The following is a 25444-nucleotide window of genomic DNA, read 5'->3' on the forward strand; positions in this document are numbered from 1 at the left end:
TTCAGTCACATTGGTTGACAGGTAAGAAAAAAAGGCTTTACTCAAACACGTGGTGGCAATTCCAATCACTCTATGATGATCAATTAAGCTCCCAATATGAGAATAGAGTTGTCAAGCAAAAGTTAAATTTTATTTATTTCGAGATACAGTGCAGAACTTTCTGGCCCTATGAGCCACACCGCCCAGCAACCTATTTGACACTGACCTAATCACAGGACAATTTACAATGACCAATTAATCTACTAACCAGTACGTTGTTAGTGACCAGTACGTGACCTGTACAAAAAGGACGGGTTACACTTGAATCCTAGGGGGACCAATATCTTGGTGGGGAGATTTGCGAGGGCTACTGAGGTGACTTTAAACCAGAATGGTTAGGGGGTGGGAATCAAATTAAAGAGACTAGGAGAGAGGAGGTTAGTTCACAACAGGGGGATGGGAACCAGTGCAGAGAGACAGAGGGGTGTAAAATGAGGGTAGAAGCAAAACGTAGTAAAGTGAAAAGTATAAGTAGCAGGCCAGCAAATCCAGGGCAAAAATCAAAAAGGGCCACTTTTCAACATAATTGTATAAGGGCTAAGAGAGTTGTAAAAGCGAGCCTGAAGGCTTTGTGTGTCAATGCAAGGAGCATTCGTAACAAGGATGAATTAAAAGTGCAGATTGTTATTAATGAATATGAAATAGTTGGGATCACAGAGACATGGCACCAGGGTGACCAAGGATGGGAGCTCAACATTCAGGGATATTCAATATTCAGGAGGGATAGACATGAAAGAAAAGGAGGTGGGGTAGCATTGCTGGTTTGAGAGGAGATTAACGCAATAGAAAGGAAGGACATTAGCCGGTGGATGTGGAATCGATATGGGTAGAGCTGCATAACACTAAGGGGCAGAAAATGCTGGTGGGAGTTGTGTACAGGCCACCTAACAATAGTAGTGAGGTTGGGGATGGTATTAAACAGGAAATTAGAAATGTGTGCAATAAAGGAACAGCAGTTATAATGGGTGACTTCAATCTACATATAGATTGGGTGAACCAAATTGGTAAGGGTGCTGAGGAAGAGGATTTCTTGGAATGTATGCAGGATGGTTTTTTGAACCAACATGTCGAGGAACCAAGTAGAGAGCAGGCTATTCTAGACTGGGTATTGAGCAATGAGGAAGGGTTAATTAGCAATCTTGTCATGAGAGGCCCCTTGGGTAAGAGTGACCATAATATGGTGGAATTCTTCATTAAGATGGAGAGTGACATAGTTAATTCAGAAACAAAGGTTCTGAACTTAAAGAAGGGTAACTTTGAAGGTATGAGACGTGCATTAGCTAAGACAAACTGGCAAATGACACTTAAAGGGTTGATGGTGGATATGCAATGGCAAGCATTTAAAGATTGCATGGATGAACTACAACAATTGTTCATCCCAGTTTGGCAAAAGAATAAATCAAGGAAGGTAGTGCACCCATAGCTGACAAGAGAAATTAGGGATAGTATCAATTCCACAGAAGAAGCATACAAATTAGCCAGAGAAAGTGGCTCACCTGAGGACTGGGAGAAATTCAGAGTTCAGCAGAGGAGGACAAAGGGCTTAATTAGGAAGGGGAAAAAAGATTATGACAGAAAACTGGCAGGGAACATAAAAACTGACTGTAAAAGCTTTTATAGATATGTGAAAAGAAAAAGATTGGTTAAGACAAATGTAGGTCCCCTATAGACAGAAACAGGTGAATTGATTATGGGGAGCAAGGACATGGCAGACAAATTGAATAACTACTTTGGGTCTGTCTTCACTAGGGAGGACATAAATAATCTTCCAGGAATAGTAGGGGACAGAGGGTCCAGTGAGATGGAGGAACTGAGGGAAATACATGTTAGTAGGGAAGTGCTGTTAGGTAAATTGAAGGGATTAAAGGCAGATAAATCCCTAGGGCCAGATGGTCTGCATCCCAGAGTGCTTAAGGAAGTAGCCCAAGAAATCGTGGATGCACTAGTGATAATTTTTCAAAACTCTTTAGATTCTGGACTAGTTCCTGAGGATTGGAGGGTGGCTAATGTAACCCCACTTTTTAAAAAAGGAGGGAGAGAGAAACCGGGGAATTATAGACCGGTTAGCCTAGTATCGGTGGTGGGGAAAATGCTAGAGTCAGTTATCAAAGATGTGATAACAGCAAATTTGGAAAGCGGTGAAATCATCGGAGAAAGTCAGCATGGATTTGTGAAAGGAAAATCATGTCTGACGAATCTCATAGAATTTTTTGAGGATGTAACCAGTAGAGTGGATAGGGGAGAACCAGTGGATGTGGTATATTTGGATTTTCAAAAGGCTTTTGACAAGGTCCCACACAGGAGATTAGTGTGCAAACTTAAAGCACACGGTATTGGGGGTAGGGTATTGATGTGGATACAGAATTGGTTAGCAGACAGGAAGCAAAGAGTGGGAATAAACGGGATGTTTTCAGAATGGCAGGCAGTGACTAGTGGGGTACCGCAAGGCTCAGTGCTGGGACCCCAGTTGTTTACAATATATATTAATGTCTTGGACAAGGGAATTAAATGCAGCATCTCCAAGTTTGCGGATGACACGAAGCTGGGCGGCAGTGTTAGCTGTGAGGAGGATGCTAAGAGGACGCAGGGTGACTTGGATAGGTTAGGTGAGTGGGCAAGTTCATGGTAGATGCAATCTGGTGGCAAAAACAGGAAAACATATTATTATCTGAATGGTGGCTGATTAGGAAAAGGGGAGGTGCAACGAGACCTGGGTGTCATTATACACCAGTCATTGAAAGTGGGCATGCAGGTACAGCAGGCGGTGAAAAAGGCGAATGGTATGCTGGCATTTATAGCGAGAGGATTCGAGTACAGGAGCAGGGAGGTACTACTGCAGTTGTACAAGGCCTTGGTGAGACCACACCTGGAGTATTGTGTGCAGTTTTGGTCCCCTAATCTGAGGAAAGACATCCTTGCCATAGAGGGAGTACAAAGAAGGTTCACCAGATTGATTCCTGGGATGGCAGGACTTTCATATGATGAAAGACTGGATGAACTAGGCTTACACTTGTTGGAATTTAGAAGATTGAGGGGGGATCTTATTGAAACATATAAAATCCTACAGGGATTGGACAGGCTAGATGCAGGAAGATTGTTCCCGATGTTGGGGAAGTCCAGAACGAGGGGTCACAGTTTGAGGATAAAGGAGAAGCCTTTTAGGACCGAGATTAGGAAAAACTTCTTCACACAGAGAGTGGTGAATCTGTGGAATTCTCTGCCAAAGGAAACAGTTGAGGCCAGTTCATTGGCTATATTTAAGAGGGAGTTAGATATGGCCCTTGTGGCTAAAGGGATCGGGGGTATGGAGGGAAGGCTGGTACAGGGTTCTGAGTTGGATGATCAGCCATGATCATACTGAATGGCGGTGCAGGCTCGAAGGGCCGAATGCCTTACTCCTGCACCTATTTTCTATGTTCCTATGTTTCTATGTTTGTTGGACTGTGGGAGGAAACCAGAGCACCTGGAGGAAACCCAAGCGGTTCGTGGGGAGAACATACACACTCCTTACAGAGAGCGCCAGAATTGAACTCTGAACTCTAGAATACACTGGGCTGTAATAGCATGAATTTTGAACCTCTTGAGACTGACAGGCAGATCAGTTGAGGAATTTTGTCTTTTCAAATGTTATAAGGTTGTCAGAACATTTCTATTATGGTGTGTGTAACAATCAGTATAAGTTCAAGTCTTTCTAGTTGTATCATGAACAGGTATAAATAAAAATAAATGGTGTTAAATTGTGTACTTGGCTTAGCTACATCATTCTGCAAAATGCTAACAAGCAGAGCTTGTTAACCATAATCTTAAAGAACTGGAGTGAGTGAATACAACTGAAATAAATTTATCATACAGATAAGTGTTTTAGGTTAAAATGACCTCAGGCAGAGTACATACTCAATTATATGTGTACTTGTTTGCTTTGTCTTTATCAGAAGAGGTTTCGTTTATCACCAGCAGCTGATAGATTCATTCTTATTTTGTTAATATACACTATAGGTATTAATTATAAATGTTCAATTTAGAATTCTGCAGAGGGATAAAACAATCAGTCAAATGGATTTTTTTATATTATTCTGGGAGGTACAACATTTCAGAAACTGCCTTATAACTTAGCAGGGTATTGTCCTAATGCAGGCAAATAAATTAGTGTAGATGGACAAAGTTCATCTTCTCAACTCAATGACTCTATAACCGACACTACTTAGGTGACTGAAAAGACCACAGGCAAGCCAGCTCCTGGTTATAAAATCACAAACAAGAGAAAATCTACAGATGCTGGAAATCCAAGCAACACACACAAAATGCTGGAGGAACTCAGCAGACTAGGCCAGCATCTATGAAAACAAATGGGGAAGAGAGAGAGAGAAAATGTTACTTTGAAGTTGCTGAGAAGTTGGAGGAGAGATAGACAGGACAAAGGGAATACCTCTGCTAGGTTCAAATTCAGATTCAAATCCATTTTACATTTCTATTATGCATTAACAACCAACAGAACCTAAGGATGTGCTGGTGGCTGCCCACAAGTGCTGCCACACATTCCAACACTAACATAGCATGCCCATAGTGCTTGGCAGATCAACAAGCAACAGGACAACAGCAAGAGAAGCCCCATTCCTCCCTCCCAACCACCCATGCACATCCACAATCCTCCAACCCCAGGCCAACCCAACTTTGGCCAGTAGCCTCCAGTCAGATGATTCACAGACAATACTTTGAGTTGGGTCCAGGGTTACCTTGGAAACAAGCTCTAGTAATCATTTAGTCAATCGGGTTAATTTGGGGAAAAAAAATTGAAACAGATGGACCGTAAGAGAAGGAGAGAACAAGCAAAGAAAGGTGAAGATGTCCAAAATGCAGGGCTTGTAGATCCTGGCCAACAGGTCAGGAGGGACTAATACAGAGAGGAAAATTGAGCCAATATCAAAGAGGGATGTCCTACAGCAGAAATGGTCAGTTCTGTTGGAGGAAGAAAAAGCAAGATACCTAAAACTGATGAATTCCATTTTGAGTCTAGAATGTTGGAATAAGCTGAGAGGAAAAATAAGGAGCTGTATGCCAAGTTTATGTTGGGATCTGTTGTATCAGTTCAGGAGGTCACAAATAAATAAGACAGAATTGGAGGAAGATGGGAAATTATACTGGCAGGCAAAGTAAAGATCTGAATTGCCCTTGCAGGCTGAATGCATGTGCTCTCCAAAGTATCCTGACTTTTCTCTCTTTTCATTTTATTCAGCCTCCATCTGTCTTCCTAGGTACCAATCTCTGCCATGTTTTCACAATCCCTTCTGATCTTCCCTTCTCTGATCCCACAGAGGCCTTGACCCCCCCCCCCCATGTCCCTCTGTTAATAAATTCTGAGCCCAATATAACACAGACTCTGTCTCCATGCTTATTTCTTTGACAACGAGCCTTCACATCACATTGTAGACCCTTTTATTCCAGAAGTCCCCATCCACATGGACCACTCCCTCTGGCTTTTTATCCTTGTGGGATCCGTTTGTTGATACCTGCCAATGCAATATTGATTTCTCCAGTCGCCCTATTCTCTCTAACTTATCTCCTTCTAAATCTGAAGCATTTAATTTGCAGAGAACCAACCCTGACATCATCATCAAACCCACTCACAGGGTGATACTATCAAAGCATAGCAAATATCTCACAGTAGCCAAACGTCAGCTGTCAAGACAGATCCATATAGCTTCCTCTAGGCCATGATGAACCCCCACCACCATTGTCTCCCAAGCCACCATGGCCTTTGGACGTCTGGCCCCACAAAACCAACACTTTCTTACTCTGATTACATCCTTTTTTGTTTGGCTAAGAAAGCTCACCAATGCCTCTACTTCCTTAAGTTGCCAAAGAAATTTGTCATGTCCTCATCGACACTTCACCAATTTTTAATCAATGCACCATAGACAGTATCTTATCTGGATGCTTTACAGCTTGTATGGCAGCTGCCCTGCATGTGACCCCAGGAAACTACAGAGAGGTGTGGTGGACAAGGTTCAGCAGGTCACAGAAGCCAACCTCCCCTCTGTGGATTCTGTCTACATTTCTTGCATCCTCAGTAAAGCAGCCAGCATAATCAAAGGCCCCACTATATCCAATCCTCCATTACCATTCTCCTTATCCTCATCCCTGATCATTTCTTTTGTACCACTGCCTTGTCATTCTTCCATAAAGGAGATATACAGAATTGGAACAATACTCCAGATAAAGCTGGAGGTATAAACATTCAGCAGAGTTCACTTGCTTTTATATTTTGACCCTGTATCTATTAACCCGAGGCTTCCAAAGGCTTTTTATTTTTAAAAAAAACGACTGATTTATTAACTCGGCTTTGTTTTTTCTCCTCTCCCATCAGATTCCTTCTTCTCCAGCCTTTGACCTTTCCCACACACCTGGCTTCACCTATCACCTTCCAACTAGCCTCCTTTCATTCACCTCATCTTTTTATTCCGGCATCTTCCCCTTCCTTATCAGTTCTGAAGAAGGGTCTCGGCCCAAAACGTCGATGATCTATTCACTTCTAAAAAATGCTGCCTGACCTGCTGAGTTCCCCCAGCATTTTGTGTGTGTTGTACATGGACTTCACTTGCCACCTTCAAACATTTGAGATTATAAATCCCAAGATTCTTTGGTCCTCTATACCACTTTCTTCCAACCAAATGCATTCACTTAATATTTCTCTGTGTTAGATTTCATCTGCTGTCTTTCTGTCCATTTTATAAGTCTACATTCTTCTAACATCCACTGCTATACACCTCACTTTACTGTAGTTCTGACTTCTAAATCATTGGCAAACTTAATAACGCATGTCTTAACAAAAGAAGCTGTGGACCTAATAATACCTTCTATGAAACACCACAGTAAACTTGGTTCTATTCTGAAGAATTAGTGGTTGCCTCTACCCTTGAGTTTCTGCCCTTAGGCCAATTTTGATTCCACGTAACCATTCCTCCTATAATCTCCCCAGGTTTACTTCTGCTGTCAAGTACCTTATGCAATCCTTTATCAAAAGTCTTTTGAAAGGGCACGTTTTTCAACTGCTCCAATCTTTGCAACCATTTCCATTATTGCATCAATGCATTCAATCAAGTTTAGGAGAATCAATTTACCTTACAATAGTTCTGTGCTAACTTTTTTTGATTAGCTTATTATTTAATGGATGTCCATTAATTTTGGCCTGAGTTACTATCCTCAAAATTTCCCCAGAAATATTGTTACGTAGACTGGCCCTATTTTGATTAAGTTCCATGATATCCAATGAGATTCCAAGTAAGTGTGCTGATAAATCTCCATTGTGCAAACACAGTATCAAAATGTATTCAACTGTAATCTAATTGAGAACTCAAGCAATCCTCAGATGACGACGGGGCTCTGTTACTGAGAACCGTTTGTAAGTTAGAAATAAAATAGAACAGTGTGTAGGACAGGATCACAGAAACAGCGGTGATGGGGGAGTCAGCAGGCACAGCAAGAGTAACCGCCAGCCAGCCTCACTAACGGTGAGTGAATGAATGGATCTGATCAGTGCTCCCAGCTTTTCTCAGCTTGATCTAGCCCCTGGCTGTATGAGTCTCAGAGTCACATCAGTCTTTAGTTGTTTCTCACAGAACCACAGGCAACAATCGGCAAAATCCACTCCAATACGTGACATGATTTTGATGATGCACTGGGATTATAAACACTGCTGGCACATTTCCTGGAGGTTTCTTCAACCTCAGACTACACCAATCCCATCCTCTCAACATTGATTCCCAATTAGAGAAACAGCCAGATCTTTTTTCTGTACTCAATTAGACACATCTTTGTTGTCAGTCAAACAGCATTTCTTGACATTTCTAAAATTGATACAATTAAAGACATCACAGAAATTGGTAAATGAACACAGTTTTAATGTCCCTTTAAATATAGCAATTGTCAGGAAGTTAATCTTTCAATTTAATCTTTAGTTCAAGGTTGCTTCAAGACAATCTGATGGCTTTATGGCTCTTCAGTCTTGCCTCCTTCTGCAAACATTGAAATTTGAATTGAATACACATTGGAGCTGTGTATGTGTATGGGTGGGAGGGAGAAATGGGCTTGTTTTTGCTGCTGTTGCTTTTTTGCTTGTTGTGTTCTGTGTTTTTCTGCTGAGCATTGCATGTTATTTTGGTACCGGAATGTGCGGCAACATTTGCGGCTGACCCCAACACATCTTCAGGTGTGTTGGTTGTTAAAGGAAACAATGCAGTTCATTGTATGTTTCAATGTAAGCACAATGAATAAACTTGAATTTTGAATTAATGGGACAGCATACCCGCCATACCCTAACTGGCTGGTTTATTAAATAATCCCTATGTTGCACCCCTCGTTTGGAAGAAGTTTCTATCCATCTTAAGAGCAGTGTGAAAAGAAATCTGGCTTTTCCATCTATTCGCATTTTACACTCCTTTAAAAGATCTGAGTTTTCTGCAGGATAATTGACCTTGGACAATAGTATCAATTAAATGTGACTCTTTTTATTGTGCTTGCAATCATGATATGCTTACCATTCCCAGCCTGACACAGGTCAGGATTGCTTAAGCAGGTGGAAATTACTAAGTGCTTGCATTTGCAGGGGTAATATAAGTAAATGGCACTTGCCTTTAAGTTATTACCAGACCAGATACCAACCTTTATTCAACACTGTGGAATAGAGTGACCAGAAAGCAAAAAAAAAGTAACCCTTTTTTTCTGATGGTTTGGGAGTTTAGGAATTTGGAGAGAAGAGGGAGGTGACATGGGGTGGGGAGTGGGGAAGGGGGATCTGAGGTGTGGGATTGTAGGGTGGTTTGAGATCTGAGATCCAAGACAACAAAGGGGGGGGGGGAGATTAGGTAGCCATATCTCATTTAGGAATGCACTGCAATTGAAATATTACCATTTTAATTATCATAAATTTATGTAAGAACTGAAAAGAGGATCACAGCTCTTGCCAGTAATATTTCAAATACACAGACAAATGTTCTGACATCTCTCACATTGCATTCAATATCTCAGTTCCTTCTTGTGAGGGTGAGGTAAAGGTGACAGAAGTGTGAAGTATGAGACAATGTGAAGAAAGTGAAGACTAAAACCTTCTTTGCAAGATGTTATCTTGAAAAATGGTGCCCTGACAGTATCTTGATCAGTCAAATTCTCTATCACTGGGACAATTCCAATATTATTGTGACGTCTATATGCAGTACAATTTCTGATCAGTAAGAAATCTCATTTCACGCTTACATAACAAGATATGAATAAGACCCTGCAAATAGTTACATTTCCTTGTAGGGTATCAGCATAAATCTCTTTAATCCTTAAGTATTATTCTTATTTTTATTATATATTTATATTAATGAAGATTTCAACCTCTTAGCTTCAATTATATCTTACTCATTAATGCCTGCCACTTAATCAGTATCAGTTGCAAGATCGTGATCTCGGCTCACCTTGAATAATCATTGTCAGACTGCAATCAGAGTTGCTAAATGCAATTAGACATCTTCAATCACTATTCCAGCATGGGTTTAGTGGTCACTGAAGCACACAAGACACTGCAGGAACTCGGGGTGTGGCTGCTGCTGAAGTTTGCTCCTGTAATGTCTGTAAATCTGACCTTTCGTCTGTTTTCCATCTTACTTGTCTAAATGCTCCAAGGGATGGGCAATGTTAAGACCATAAAACATAGGAGCAGAGTTAGGCCATTTGGCCCATCGAGTCTGCTCTACCATTCCATCATGGCTGATCCTTTTCCCCCCTCCTCAGCCCCACTCCCCGGCTTTCTCCCCGTAACCTTTGATGCCATGTTCAATCAAGAACCTATCAATCTCCACCTTAAATACACCCAATGATATAGACTCCACAGCTGCCTGGGGTAACAAATTCACCACCCTCAGGCTAAAGAAATCTCTCCGTATATCTTTTTTAAATGGACATCCCTCTATCCGGAGGCTGTGCCCTCTTGTCTAGACTCCTCCACTGTGGAAAACATCCTTTCCACATCTACTCTGTCTAGGCCTTTCAACATTCAAAAGGTTTCAATGAGATCTCCCCTTGTGCTTCTAAATTCCTTCTAAATTCCAGCAATCAAACATTCCTCAAATGATAACCCTTTCATACCAGGAATCATCCTTGTGAACCCCCTCTGAGCCCCCTCCAATGCCAGTACATCTTTTCTTAGATAAGGAGCCCAAAACTGTTTACAATACTCAAGGTGAGGCCTCAGCAGTGCCTGATAATGCCTCAGCATCACATTCCTGCTCTTGTATTCTAGACTTCTTGAAATGAATGGTAACATTGCATTTGTCTTCCTCATCACCAACTCAACCTGCAAGTTAACCTTTAGGGTATCTGCACAAGGACTCCCAAATCCCTTTGCATCCCAGATTTTCTCCCTGTTTAGAAAACAGTCCGCACATTTATTTCTACTATCAAAGTGCGTGAACATGCATTTTTCAACTTCCTATTTCATTTGCCACTTTCTTGCCCATTCTCCCAATCTGTCTAAGTCCTTCTGCAGTCTACCTGTTTCTTCAACACTACCTGCCCCTCCAAAATCTTTGTATCATCTGTAAACTTGGCAACAAGGCCATTTATTCCATCATCTAAGTCATTGATATACAGCATACAAAGAAGCGGTCCCAACACCAACGCCTGCGGACCACCACTAGTCACAGACAGTCAACCAGAAAAGGATCCTTTTATTCCCACTCACTGCCTCCTACCAATCAGCCAATGCTTTAACCACGCCAATAACCTTCCTGTAATACCATGGGCTCTAAACTTGGTAAGTGGCTTCATGTGCGGCATCTTGTCAAAGGCCTTCTGAAAATCCAAATATACAACATCCATTGCATCCCTTTATCTATCCTACTTGTAATATCCTCAAAGAATTCTAACAGGTTTGGCAGGCAAGATTTTCCCTTACGGAAATCGTGCTGACTTTGCCCGATCTTGTCCTATGTCACCAAGTACTCCATAACCTCATATTTAACAATTGAATCCAACATCTTCCCAACCACTGAGGTCAGGCTAACTGGTCTATTCATTCTTTTCTGCTGCCTTCCTCCTTTATTAAAGAATGGAGTGGCACTTTCGATTTTTCAGTCCTCCAGAAGCATGCCATAGTCCAATGATTCTTCGAAGATCATTACTAATGCCTCCACAATCTCTACAGCTACCTCTTTCAGAACCCTAGAGTGCAGTATGTCTGGTCCAGGTGACTTATGTACCCTTAGGTCTTTGAGCTTTTTGAGCATCTTCTCCCTTAAAATAATAACTGCACTCATTTCTCTTCCCTCACACCCTTCAACACCAGGCACACTGCAATGTCTTCCACAGCGAAGACTGATGCAAAACACTCATTTAGTTCATCTGCCATCTCCGTTCTTCCCATTATTATTTCTCTGGCCTCATTTTCTTCTGGTCCGATATCCGCTCTCATCTCTCTTTTATTTTTTATATACTTGAAAAAGCTTTTACTATCCACCTTAATATTGTTTGCTAGCTTGCTTTCATATTTCTGCATTTGCCTCCTATTGATTCTTTTAATTGATTTCTGTAGGTTTTTGAAAGCTTCCCAATCCTCTACCTTCCTGCTAAGTTTTGCTTTATTGTATGCCCCTCTTTTGAGTTTATATTAGTTTTGACTTCTCTTGTCAGCCATGGTTGTAGTATTTGAGTATTTCTTTGTTTTGGAATACATCTACCCTGCACCTTCCTCATTTTTTTCCAGAAACTCAAGCCATTATCATCCCTGCCAGCCCTGCCAGCATCACCTTCCAATTTACTTTGACCAACTCCTCTCTCATACCACTATAATTTCCTTTATTCCATTGAAATACTGCTATGTCAAACTTTACTTTCTCCCTATCAAATTTCAAGTTGAATTCAATCATATTTTGATCATTGTCTCCTGAGGGTTCCTTTACCTTAAACTCCCTAATCACCTCCAGTTCATCACTTAACACCCAATCCAGTACAGCTGATCCCCTAGTAGGCTCAACCACAAACTGCTCTAAAAGGCCATCTTGTAAGCATTCAACAAATTCACTCTCTTGAGATACACTACCAATCTGATTTTCCTAATCTACCTGCATGTTAAAATCTCCCATGACTATCATAACACTGCCCTTTTGACATGCCTTTTTTTTATTTCCCATTGTAATCTGTAGTCCACATCTCAGCTACTGTTTGAAGGCCTGTGTATAACTGCCATCAGGGTCTTTTTACTTTTGCAGTTTCTTAACTCAACCCACAAGGATTCAACAACTTACAATCTACGTCACGTCTTTCTAATGATTTGATGCCATTCTTCACCATCAGAGCCACACCACCTCCTCTGCCTACCTTCCTATCCCTCCAATATGATGTGTAACCTTGGACATTCAGCTCCCAACCACAACCATCCTTCAGCCACGATTCAGTGATGGCCGCAATATCATATCCAACAATCTGTAAAAGTGCAACCAGATCATTCACCTTATTTCTTATACACCCTGCATTGAGACATAACCTTTGAGTACTATATCAGCTTCCCTTTTTGATTCTGCATGCCTCATGCACTGATACTCACTCCCCTGGCTGCAATTCTGTTCTCTCAACTGCCTGCCTTTCCTGACAGTCTCACTGCACACTATCTTTGCTTTTTTACTATCCATCCTGTCCTGAGTTCCCACACTCTGATTACCAACCTCCTGCCATATTATTTTAAACCCTCATAATATATCAGGTTATCTCATGGTATATTATTGCCGAAGCTTATTGGCTTTCCCTTGACAGTGAAGGGGGTTCTGCGCGAACAAAGCTGTCCAAAGATTCAAAGATTCAAAGTACAAAGTACAAGAGGACATGAGTTGAGAATTAAAGGACAAAAGTTTAGGAGTAACATGAGGGGAAACTTCTTTACTCAGAGAGTAGTAGCTGTGTGGAACGAGCTTCCAGCAGAAGTGGTTGAGGCAGGTTCGATGTTGTCATTTAAAGTTAAATTGGATAGATATATGGACAGGAAAGGAATGGAGGGTTATGGGCTGAGTGCAGGTCGGTGGGACTAGGTGAGAGTAAGAGGTCGGCATGGACTAGAAGGGCCGAGATGGTCTGTTTCCGTGCTGTAATTGTTATATGGTTATATGGTTATTTATTATCAATGTATGTATGTAGTATACAGCCCTGAGATTCATCTTTCTGCAGACAGCAACAAAACAAAGAAACACCGTTTAAAGAAAACACCAAACACCCAATGTGCAAAAAAAGAGCAAATCTCGCAAACAGCAATAAATGAGCGAATAACACAAACAATATTAACCATTAAACTGCAAAGTCCTTGAAATAGTCCTGGGACATTCAGTTTAGTTCAGTTCAATTCAATTTAGCACTGTGTCGTTCGTTGACTGCAGGCCTCAGAGCTAGTTCACCCTGATAAAAATTGCACAAAGTAGCAAGAAAAAAATGGAGTCGCCAGAAACACAGTTTACATGAACTGCAGAGTCATCTAAAAACAAGTGCAATCCACAAGCCACTATGATCAAATCTTCCCTAAGACCTTATACTCCTGAAGGAAAAGGTGCCCTTTTTTAGTTATCGGTTTTTTTCTGATCTATCAGCATTCAAAAACTCCACATCATGGTGACCTCATATGACACTGCTCCGTGGATTTGAGTGCAAAAAACATTGAAAGTTGGTTTCCTCTCTTTTCTAAGCATTTATTTTTTCTCATTCCTTTTTCAGTTAAATTTGCCCAGGGCATGGATCCATCCATATTTAGAGAGAATTGGAACAGGATGATATTTTAAATTGCAAGCTAATTTATTATAAATCCTGTGGGAAAAAAATCAATTGGTATGCTTGAGATTGATAAAAACTGAGAGGCATGTTGCAGTAATTACCAACTGAGGAATACAAAAGTAGTTCTGGAGCAACAAGCAATTGTCATCTAAAATAATCAACGTTACCCCTTCTGATCCTTGTGCTGCAATTCAATGTAGAACTTTCATTCTGTTTTTGGTCAAATTCAATTACTTACTTGTTGCCTGATGATATTCATAAAAACCTGATTTATCATTTTGACTTTATTATCTGATTAAGTAAAATCATCAATGACATCATACGACGGGTGATTGATAAGTTTGTGGCCTAAGGTAGAAGGGGTCAAATTTAGAAAACCTAGCACATTTATTTTTCCTACATTTACACACTAAGTCCAGCAGTCGTGGAGCATACGGATCCCTTCTTTGTAGAAGTCGGCCTCTGGGTCTCCAGAAAGTGGTCCACAGCTGAGGTGATTGATAAGTTTGTGGCCTAAAGTAGAAGGAGATGAGGAGAAACTTCAAACTTTCTGCATTTTCACTCAAAGAGTTGAACTGCACGTACATGTAATGAGAGCTGTATAGCTCATCTCCTTCTACCTTAGGCCACAAACTTATCAATCACCCCTGCTGTGGACCACTTCTACAAAGAAGGGATCCGTATTTTCTACGACCACTGGACTAAGTGTGTAAATGTAGGAGGGGTCTATGTTGAAAAATAAGTGTGCTAGGTTTTCTAAAATTGACTCCTTCTACCTTAGGCCATGAACTTATGAATCACTCCTCGTATATTACGGATTGCTATGAAACAACAAACTTACCTCTTCCAATTGGCATGCATTGACAACACTGGTGTATCTGTATTCATCAAATGAAAGTCCGAATATGATGTTTTCCTGAATAGTTCCAGGCATTATCCAGGGCACCTGTGGTGAGAAGGAAATCCTCCCACTGTGTTTAATTGTGCCTTCCGACGGCTCCAGTTCTCCCATTATCATCATCAAAAGTGAGCTCTAAGTAAGACAAGATGGAGACAGCAATTGACCATAAGCTCTTGTATGAAATCCCATTGCTTTTCATGTCCAAGTTCATTTATCATGTGTGCCAACAGTATAGTTCCGAAGTTCTAGTGCCTATCACAATAAACATTTACAGCAATCAACCCATCATTATAAGTAAATCAACTTTACTAAAGAAACTGATTGTATGACTCTGACACACACACAAAATGCAGGAGGAACTCAGCAGATCAGACAGCATCTATGGCGACATTTTGAGACAGGACCCTTCATCAAGATAATAACGTAACAATGCAGGTTAAGCGTCCCCTTATCCAAAATGCTTGGGGCCCCAAAGTGTCTCAGAATTCAGATTTTTTCAGATTTTGGAATATTTGGATCTACAAACATATATAATGAGATATCTTGGGGATGGGACCCAAGTTAATTATGAAATCCATTTGCATTACATCTACAGCTTATACATTCCCTGAAGGTAGTTTTATATATTTAATAATTTTGTGCATGAAACAATAATGTGTACATTGAACTATCAGAAAGGTAAAATAACACTACCTCGGTTGCCCTGGTGGACAGTCAGTGGCTGTTTGGTATCACCATCATTCCTGACTCTGAATTTATGTGCTACTGGTAATCAGTCTCACACTTGTTCATCACACATTTATACTGATGCAGCTGTTCAGCATGTTAGATTTTTGTCAGTGATGTTCTTGGCAAACTCATCAATGAATTTCTCTGCTGCTTTATGATCAGCAAATATTTTATCACCAAAAATCCTTTAAAAATTTTAATGCTGTGCCTTTTCTTAAATTTCTGCAACCAGCCTGCTGAATATTCACGTTCATTTTCAATTTTCCAGAAGATCATAAGATATAGGAGCAGAAATAGGCCATTCAGCCCATTGAGTCTCCTCCGCCATTCAATCAATGGCTGATCCAATTCTTTCAGTCATCCCCACTCCCCTGCCTTCTCCCCAAACCCCTTGACGCCTGAGATAGATCTTTGCTTGTTTCATGAACAGATACTTTGCTTGTTTCATGAACAGATACTGTTAAGTGGAATATGTTCACTCCGGCACCGACAAAATTGCTCTTTCAATAGACGATCAAGATCTTCATTTTCCACTTTATGCAGTGTTTTTCTATTTTTCATTTCACAGGTGAGATCACTTCTCAGAACTGCATGAGGTATGAAGAGAACTGAGTATCACCTGGGAACCTTCCCAGCACCCTGCAGAATTTTCCATTTGTAACGTCATGTCAGCACTCAAAACATTTTTGGATGTTGGAGGTTTTCAGATTTTGGAATTTCCAGTACAGCCAAATGAAACCGTCTTCCTCCAGGGCCAAGACTGCAAACTGTAGTACCAACAATTATAAAAAGCACAAGGCACATATACCAGTAAACATACAATGACACAAAAAACTATAATTTATAGCCAAAGTCCCTGAATCCATGAACATGTCAGCAAGAGCAAACCCACAGCAGAGTGCAGCCAAACACAATTCAACTTATCTTCCACCGAGCAAGTGCCGGAGAGCAGCACAGTGGATGCTGCTCCACACCAACTCCGTCACCTCTCTCCTGGGTGGCTGCAAGCAGGTGATACCATGCATGAGGCCTAGTCCCCACTCGAACTGAGGCCACACAGCTACCCTGCTGTCAGTCCTGCCAATAAACCAGTGAACCAGATTTGCAGCATTTTACATTACTAATGTCCAATATGGTCTTGCGAATACAAGAAAAGTGACTAAGACAATCACTCGCTGTTAGACTGCACGCCACCTTCACACACCAATTCCGATGTCTCTTTGTAGCTGGTAGCAAGGCGGTACGCACCAAGTCCAGCTCCTCAGCCATCGCGCAACTCGCTGATAGGGTAGGGTAGACCTATAGTGCTTGAAGTTCTTAGTGTCCAGCAGTATCTTGTGATCATAAAAAAGACTTCTAATAATGACCTTTGGTTGGCCCAGGAGAGACTGCTGCGTCCAAGTACACTGCCATCTTATAGAAGGTAGGAGAATCAGCTTGAGAAGGAAAATAAATCAGGGAGAGCAAATGGTGGAACAGACTTGATGAACCGAATGGCCTAATTCTGCTCCTATATCTTTTGGTTCAAAGTTCAAAAGTAATTTTATTATCAAAGGACATATATGTCACCATATACAACCCTGAGATTCATTTTCTTGTGGTCATACTTAATAAATCCATAGAATAATAACCACATCAACTTGGGTGTTCAACCAGTGTGCAAAAGACAATGAATTGGCCAAGTACAAATAGAAAGATAGAAATAATAATAATAAATAAATACGTAAAAACTGTCGAGAACATGAGATGAAGTCCTTGAAAGTAACTCCATAGTTTGTGGGAACATTTCAATGATGGGGCAAGTGAAGTTGAGTGAAGTTATCTTCTTTGGTTCAAGAGCCTGATTGGTAAGGGGTAATAACTGTTCCTGAAGCTGGTGGTGTGAGTCCTGAGGCTCCTGTACCTTCTTACTGATGGCAGCAGGGTGGTGCAGGTCCATGATGATGGATGCTGCTTTCCTGCTACAGTGTTTCATGGACGTAGATGTACTCAATGGTGGGGAGGACTTCACATGCGATGGACTGAGCTGTATCCACTACTGTGTGTCTCCCTCCCCTACCAAACCTTACCTGCTTTGCTGCTTAATTATCAAAGTTACTTTTTTTTGGCCTTAGTTCTTGGTGTAGCTGTCACTTCCATAAGAGAGTGATTCAAGGTTGAACTTGCATTGGTTAAACGCACTTTGAGTTGCAAGTTCTCAATCTAATCAATTTCCTTATTCACATAGTTTATTGAATGACTTCATTTTTCAAAAGACAGAACAACAGAAATATTAGTTTTAAATATTTTTAAAAACATGCGACAGTTATTTGAGTGCTATTGAAGGGTATCAGCCCAAAACATCAGCTGCTTATTCCCCTCCATAAATGCTGCCTGATCTGTTGAGTTCTTCCAGCATTTGTGTGTGTTGCAGTTATTTTAATATTTACTTGCTTTATTGCTGTAGGGCTGGCATCCTGAGGGTCAAAATTATTTGTTGGCTGTTAATGCTATCAGTGGGTCCCAAACAGAATCAGAATCAGGTTTATTATCACTGGCATGAGATGTGAAATTTGTTAACTTAATAGCAGCAGTTCAATGCAATACATATTATAGAAGAAGAAAAAATAATATTAATAATAATAAATAAATCTTATTCAGTATACTTTATACAGTATACATATATCGAAAAGATTAAAAATCATGCAAAAAACAGAAATACTATACATTTAAAAAAGTGAGATAGTGTTCAAGGGTTCAATGTCCATTTAGGAATCGGATGGCAGAGGGGAAGAAGCTGTTCCTGTATCGCTGAGTGTGTGCCTTCAGGATTCTGTACCTCCTACCTGATGGTAACCGTGAGAAAAGGGCATGTCCTGGGTGTCGGACTTCCTTAATAATGGATGCTGCCTTTCTGAGACACCACTCCTTGAAGACGTTCTGGATACTTTGAAGGCTAGTGCCCAAGATGGAGCTGACTAAATTTACAACCCTCTGCAGCTTCTTTTGGTCCTGTGCAGTAGCCCCCGCCCCCCCATACCAAACAGTGATGCAGCCTGTCAGAATGCTCTCCACGGTACAACGAAAGAAGTGTTTGAGTGTATTTGTTGACATACCAAATCTCTTCAAACTCCTAATAAAGTATAGCCATTGTCTTGTCTTCTTTATAACTGCATCAGTATGTTGGGACCAGGTTAGATCCTCAGAGATCTTGACACCCAGGAACTTGAAACTGCTCACTCTCTCCACTTCTGATCCCTCTATGAGGATTGGTATGTGTTCCTTCATCTTACCCTTCTTGAAGTCCACAATCAGCTCTTTCATCTTACTGATGTTGAGTGTCAGGCTGTTTTTGCAGCACCACTCCACTAGTTGTCATATCTTACTCCTGTACGCCCTCTCATCACCACCTGAGATTCTACCAGCAATGTCAGCAAATTTATAGATGGTATTTGAGCGATGCCTAGTCACATGGGTATATAGTGAGTAGAGCAGTGGGCTAAGCACACACCCTTGAGGTGCACCAGTGTTGATCATCAGCAAGGAGGAGATGTTATCACCAATCTGCACAGAATGTGGTCTTCTGGTTAGGAAGTTGAGGATCCAATTGCAGAGGGAGGTACGGAGGTGCAGGTTCTGCAACTTCTCAATCAGGATTGTGGGAATGATGGTATTAAATGCTGAACTATAGTCGATGAACAGCATCCTGACATACGTGTTTGTGTTGTCCAGGTGGTCTAAAACCGCATGGAGAGCCATTGAGATTGCATCTGCTGTCGACCTATTGTGGCGATAGGCAAACTGCAACAGGTCCAGGTCCTTGCTGAGGCAGGAGTTCAGTCTAGTCGTGACCAACCTCTCAAAGCATTTCATCACTGTGTAGTCTGTGTAGTCAGCTCCATTAAAGTAGTTGGAACTAAAGCGAAGTTAATGGAACTGTTGAATATGTGTATAACAGGCAGCCAACATTTTCACACATGTTAAGAACAACCAAACAACTATTATTTCTCCACAGAATCCATGATCATATGTACAATTTATCTACAGGGGCCATTTTCCCTTGGTCATGTTCTATCTCAAGTGCTTTGGCATGGATTGGAATGGTATCATCAGTATTATAGTCATACCAGAGCTGACTTAAAGGGATAATTCTCATAGTGTATCATTACAAACAAATTGACAGATATAAAATTACTGTTGCATGCATACATAGACCTATTCTCCGCAAATCTCTAAATCTCAACAAGTGTATTTAACAGTCAGTACTGCCTAACTGTAAAGCTTATCCTGTGAATTTAAGATTGCTTTCAGAAGTGGCATGGAACCATTGTGAACAAGCTATCAAACGCAGTGACTCTTACCTTGCCAGATCCCGTGGATCCAGCCACGGCCAGCAGTTCTCCTTTCTCTAATTTGAAGCTGATATTTTTCAAAACAGGAGTAATGTGCAGAGAGAAGTTGCTGAAAACCAGTCCTTCATCGCCATTTCCCATCTTATTCTCAGAATCATTCCGTTTAACTCTTTCAAATAACTCTCCAATTCCCTGTTTGTTCACAAAAACATTACATTTGATAATGCTCATGTCCTTTAATTTTTTTTTGTACATAAGTATTGCAGTGCATAACCAAATATCCTAACTTTTCTTTAAAGCATTATTTCTCCATTCGAGTCCACTTGACGAATGGTGACTATTTTCCCCAATTCCCTGACGTGCCAGCTCAAAAATAGCACAGTGTTGCAGTGTGGGCTTGGCGCAGTGGCACAGCCAATAGAGCTGCTGCCTCACAATCCCCGAACCCTCAGTTCAAACCTGACCTCCTCTGATGTCAGTGTGGAGTTCCCCCTGTGGGTGCTCAGGTTTCCAATGGCTTCCTCACATATCCCAAAGATGTAGGGTTAGTTGCCTTTAGTGAGTAGGTGATTTATAGAATCTGGGGGAAATTGAGGAGAAGATGGAACAACTAAAATATTACAAGTAGAGAATTTGTAGAAGTAAGTTTGATTCAGCCTGTGTGTAATGGGGGGGGGGGGTGGAAATGTGAGAACACCATTCACTTGAATGTGTTCAATACTTTTAGATCAGAAATACTGAAAATGTTTTTCCCTTGTGGGGAATTGCTTGGTGTAAAGGCCGATATGCTTGTGTAATCATGAGGAAATCTGCAGATGCTGGAATTTCAAGCAACACACACACAAAAGTTGCTGGTAAATGCAGCAGGCCAGGCAGCATCTCTAGGAAGAGGTACAGTCGACGCTTCGGGCCAAGACCCTTCGTCAAGACTAGTCAGGATTACTCCTGACGAAGGGTCTCGGCCCAAAACGTTGGCTGTACCTCTTTCAAGAGATGCTGCCTGGCCTGCTGCATTCACCAGCAACCTTTGTGTGTGTTGCTTGTGCAATGTTCTAATTGTGACTTTAAGTATAGTCCTCAGTGGGTTCATGACATAGAAAATAAAGATTCCATGGAAAAATGTTTATAATAAACTGAAAATAACTTTCAGCTTAGAGAATAAAGACTAAGGTCTATGGTCTGAATTTGAATTGGAACGGATCAGTATTTTATATATGGGTATATTCATGTTCTAGTTAGTAATCTTCTACAATGTTCCATATGCCTGATGTAATATGTTATTTGTATGTAATTATATGCTTTATTTATAAATATACACTATGAAAAGAATAATGAGCACTGATTTATTGCACTTACAATATAGGATGTGGCAGCCGAATGGCGTACTCCTGCACCTATTTTCTATGTTTCTATGTTTTCTATGTTTCTATGTTTCTATGTTTCAACACATGAACTGGTTTGCCTTGGAATTTATATACTTGCAAATCTTCATGAAGAATTGAAAGCTTCTCAATGCTTTGGAAAAGTAATTCTCACCTCATCCCAAGATGCTGTGGCATTTTCGACCTCGACCTCCTTTGTCGTCAAGTTGTATTCCACTGCTTTATGTTCATCTTTATGTAGGAAGTCCTGAAAGACAAAATATTATTGGACCCTTGGTTGTTGATATCTGAAGGTTGGGCACAGGACAATGACCATATTCCATCTAAGAAAATCAAAATTTCACAAACTAACAATGGAGAATATAGAATCATAACTTGAAAGTGGCCCAATTAATTTAGAATTTGCACTTCAATTTAAAAAAAATTCATTATTGGCAACTAAATTAATTCTACTGAGACATTTACGAAATTATATTTATAAACTGTTTCACTCGAAAACAGTACTTAAACTATATTTATACTCTTCGTATAACTGTCGGCATAGATGTATAAAAACGAGTTCCATTAATTTTTCACATTATTAAACAGCATTTAGGAGTTCTCATCTTGCACAGCATTAACTTTCACAAAAATAATGCCATCAATCTTCAGTTTAGTGGAGATGAAGATAATGACTGGTGTTCTAATTTTAAAAGACTGATTTCATTCAGGATTCAAGTGATTATACACCTCATAAGTTGTTTTTGAATGAGGACAATCTGTTTTAGGAAGGTATATGAATTACTGTATGCTGCTAAGAGATTAAATTCAGCAAAATATTCATTTGTATTCTTGGAAAGAAGAGTTGCATTCATTTCTAAGTCTCTTTTATCACTGATGTAGAGTTACAGTTTTAAGATCTTTCTTCCAAGAGGTTGCATACATCATGTCTGCAATATACTACAAAAATTACTTTGCTCTATACACATTACAAACATCAGGACATTGGTCCGTTTGGCATTTTATAACTTGAATTTAAGATACATCTTGCAGTAAGTATAATCTTAAAAGATTTGCAAACCAAAACAATTTGTGTTATAATAGAAAATCTTTTCTCTCCATCTTACTTATTTCAATTAACAGTTTAATATACCTAGTTCAATAGTTAACATAAGTCTCTTCTGCAAGAGAATACAGATGAATACATTGACTATCGAACAATCTGCAGGAGGAACTCAGTGAGCTGAGCAGACTCTGTGGGGGAAAGGAATTGTCCCGATGCACAGTTTTAAACAAGAATTTTTGAATTCTTCTCCTCCTAACCCCACACCCTACCACGCAGATGTTGTTCAATCAATGAGTTCTTCCAGCAGCTGGTTTATTGTTCCAGATTCCAGCATATGCGGTCCCTTGTATTTTACTTAATATAGTCACCAACTGAATGAATTTAATCTCATTTGAGAAACACGGTAATCAAAATATTTTCTTATAACAGTCCTTCCCACTAGTAATTATAACTATAATTAGTAGAGTGGCTTTGACCAAAGTTACTTATAGCCTGATAAAGCACTTCTTTTGACTCTTCCAGCTTGTACAGAATGTTCAAAGGAGGTTCACAAAAGGATTCCAGGATTGAAAGGCTTGTCATATGAAAAGTGTTTGATGGCTCTGTGCCTCTACTCACTGGAATTCAGAAAAATGAGGGGTGACTTCATTGAAACCCATCGAACGTTGAAAGGCCCCATTAGAGTGGATGTGGGGAGGATTTTTCCTTTGGTGGGTGAGTCTAAGACTAGAGGACACAGCCTCAGATTAGGGTGGTGTCCTTTTAGAACAGAGATGAGGAGGAATTTCATTAGCCAGAGATTGGAGAATCTGTAGAGTTTGTTACCACGGGCAACTGTGGAGGCCAAGTCATTGGGTATATTTAAGGCAGAGGTTAATAGATTCTTGATTAGTCAGGGCATGAAGGGATATGGGGAGAAGACAGGAGATTGGGGCTGAGAAGGAAAATTGGATCAGCCAGGATGAAATGGTGGAGCAGACTCGATGGGTCAAATGGCCTAGTTCTGCTCCTATATCTTATGGTCTTATGGTAACAAGATGCTCATGTTATCAAATAAACATTCGCTAAATTGCTGGACATTTTGATTTGTCCCAGTAAGATCCACAGCCAAGAAGGAGTGCTGAATGTCTATTAGTACGAAGAATATATGATATAAAATGTATGCTTATTTTGAAGCATTAGGACTTTTATGTCCCATCCACTACGTTATTCCACTAACATACCTGTATTTTACGTATAACTCCCAAAGAATCATACCATATTTGTATTGAAGATGGAAACTGCCTGGTAACTGTCATTCGAAGGACGATGTTGTACGATATGGTAGTGAATATCCTACGCAGTTTTACGGTATGTGTGAAAGCATAAGGCACCACAGACAGAAACACAACAAAAAAGCCGGAGAAAAAGAAAGCTGAACTGCTGAAGTATCTGCAGTAGGCAACTTTTCTGGTCAGCTTTAGTTCCACCCTGTCAGATTACAATGAACACAAAATAAAAGTTACATCAGAAGCACTGAATTATATATATGTGTGTTAACTCATGATAACTTACATTAAACAAAGGAGTATATAACAATTTAATTTTTATGTCTTGAGGTTGGGGGCAATATATTGGGAGTGGCTAACTAACAAAATAGAAAGTAGCAGTAAATGAACTGTTTTCTGATTGGCAACTAGTTAAGAGATGGAACTGCAGAGATTGGTGCTGAGGCCACAATTATCTCTAAATTAGATTTATGACTTTGGTGAAGGGAGCTGGTGTTCTGTTGCTAAATTTGCTGATAGTGAGGTGCAAAGAGAGGTGGGTTAGTAAGTTGTGAAGAGGACACCAGGAATCTGCCAAAGAACAGGGTTGGGTAAATGATAAGCAACACACATCAAAGTTGCTGGTGAACGCAGCAGGCCAGGCAGCATCTCTAGGAGGAGGTACAGTCGACGTTTCAGGCCGAGACCCTTCGTCAGGACTAACTGAAGGAAGAGCTAGTAAGAGATTTGAAAGTGGGAGGGGAGGCGGAAACCCAAAATGATGGGAGAAGACAGGAGGGGGAGGGATGGAACCAAGAGCTGGACAGGTGATTGGCAAAGGGGATATGAGAGGATCATGGGACAGAAGGCCCGGGGAGAAAGATGGGGGGCGGGGAACGCAGAGGATGGGCAAGGAGTATAGTCAAAGGGACAGAGGGAGAAAAAGGAGAGTGAGAGAAAGAATGTGTGTATATAAATAACGGATGGGGTACGAGGGGGAGGTGGCCCTAACCCTAACCGTTATTTATATACACACATTCTTTCTCTCACTCTCCTTTTTCTCCCTCTGTCCCTCTGACTATACCCCTTGCCCATCCTCTGTGTTCCCCCACCCCCCCCCGTCTTTCTCCCCGGGCCTCCTGTCCCATGATCCTCTCATATCCCTTTTGCCAATCACCTGTCCAGCTCTTGGCTCTATCCCTCCCCCTCCTGTCTTCTCCTATCATTTTGGATCTCCCCCTCCCACTTTCAAATCCCTTACTAGCTCTTCCTTCAGTTAGTCCTGACGAAGGGTCTTGGCCCAAGACGTCGACTGCACCTCTTCCTAGAGATTCTGCCTGGCCTGCTGCGTTCACCAGCAACTTTGATGTGTGTTGCTTGAATTTCCAGCATCTGCAGAATTCCTCGTGTTTGCGTGGGTAAATGATAAGTTTGGCAGGAGTATACTGTGGAGAAAATGTGAGGTGGTCCACTCTGGTAGGCAGAATAGAAAAACTAATTATTATTTACATGATGAGCATACAAAATCTGTTGTACAAAGAAATTTAATAGTCTCAGTGCATGAAACACAAAATGTTTCCATGCAGATTCAGCAAGTAATTAGGGAGAGAGTAGCTGAATATTGGACATTATGGCAGGAAATGTTGATGAACTTTTACAGAGCCATAACTCCAGTGAGTGTAATAGTCATGAGTAAAGTCAAAATAGACATTGGGAATCAGGTGATTGGTGAGCAGGTGCTACCTGAGAGTTCTGTGGATATTTTGGATGTAATTAATTAGACTGGATTTGACCAGGACATACCTAGGCAATTTTTCAAGATTGATGGGCGTTTGCCACAGTTATAATTGTAGTGAAGCATCTTGGCTAGAGACACATGTCTAGCTCAGGTACACAGTTCTTTAGTAATGCAACTAGCATATTGTCCCATGACCACTGTTGTATTCAAGGCACTTGGCTATTCTTTGACATCATATTGAAGT

At 40.7% G+C, this 25444-nt stretch overlaps 1 protein-coding gene across 1 annotated transcript in view; it reads right to left on the reverse strand.

Annotated features, from left to right (window-relative positions):
* cftr (CF transmembrane conductance regulator) overlaps positions 1-25444 on the reverse strand; it is a 152430-nt gene that overhangs the window by 61504 nt on the left and 65482 nt on the right. Inside the window, exons 8-11 of the mRNA XM_063057835.1 lie at positions 23439-23685; positions 21325-21417; positions 19798-19980; positions 14669-14860 (exon numbers count right to left, since the gene is read on the reverse strand). Of these exons, the coding sequence (XP_062913905.1) occupies positions 14669-14860; positions 19798-19980; positions 21325-21417; positions 23439-23685 (715 nt within the window). The remainder of the gene's footprint in view (positions 1-14668; positions 14861-19797; positions 19981-21324; positions 21418-23438; positions 23686-25444) is intronic.

The sequence above is a fragment of the Mobula hypostoma genome, chromosome 9 (genome assembly GCF_963921235.1).
Source record: "Mobula hypostoma chromosome 9, sMobHyp1.1, whole genome shotgun sequence".
In the NCBI taxonomy this organism is placed as follows: domain Eukaryota; kingdom Metazoa; phylum Chordata; class Chondrichthyes; order Myliobatiformes; family Myliobatidae; genus Mobula; species Mobula hypostoma.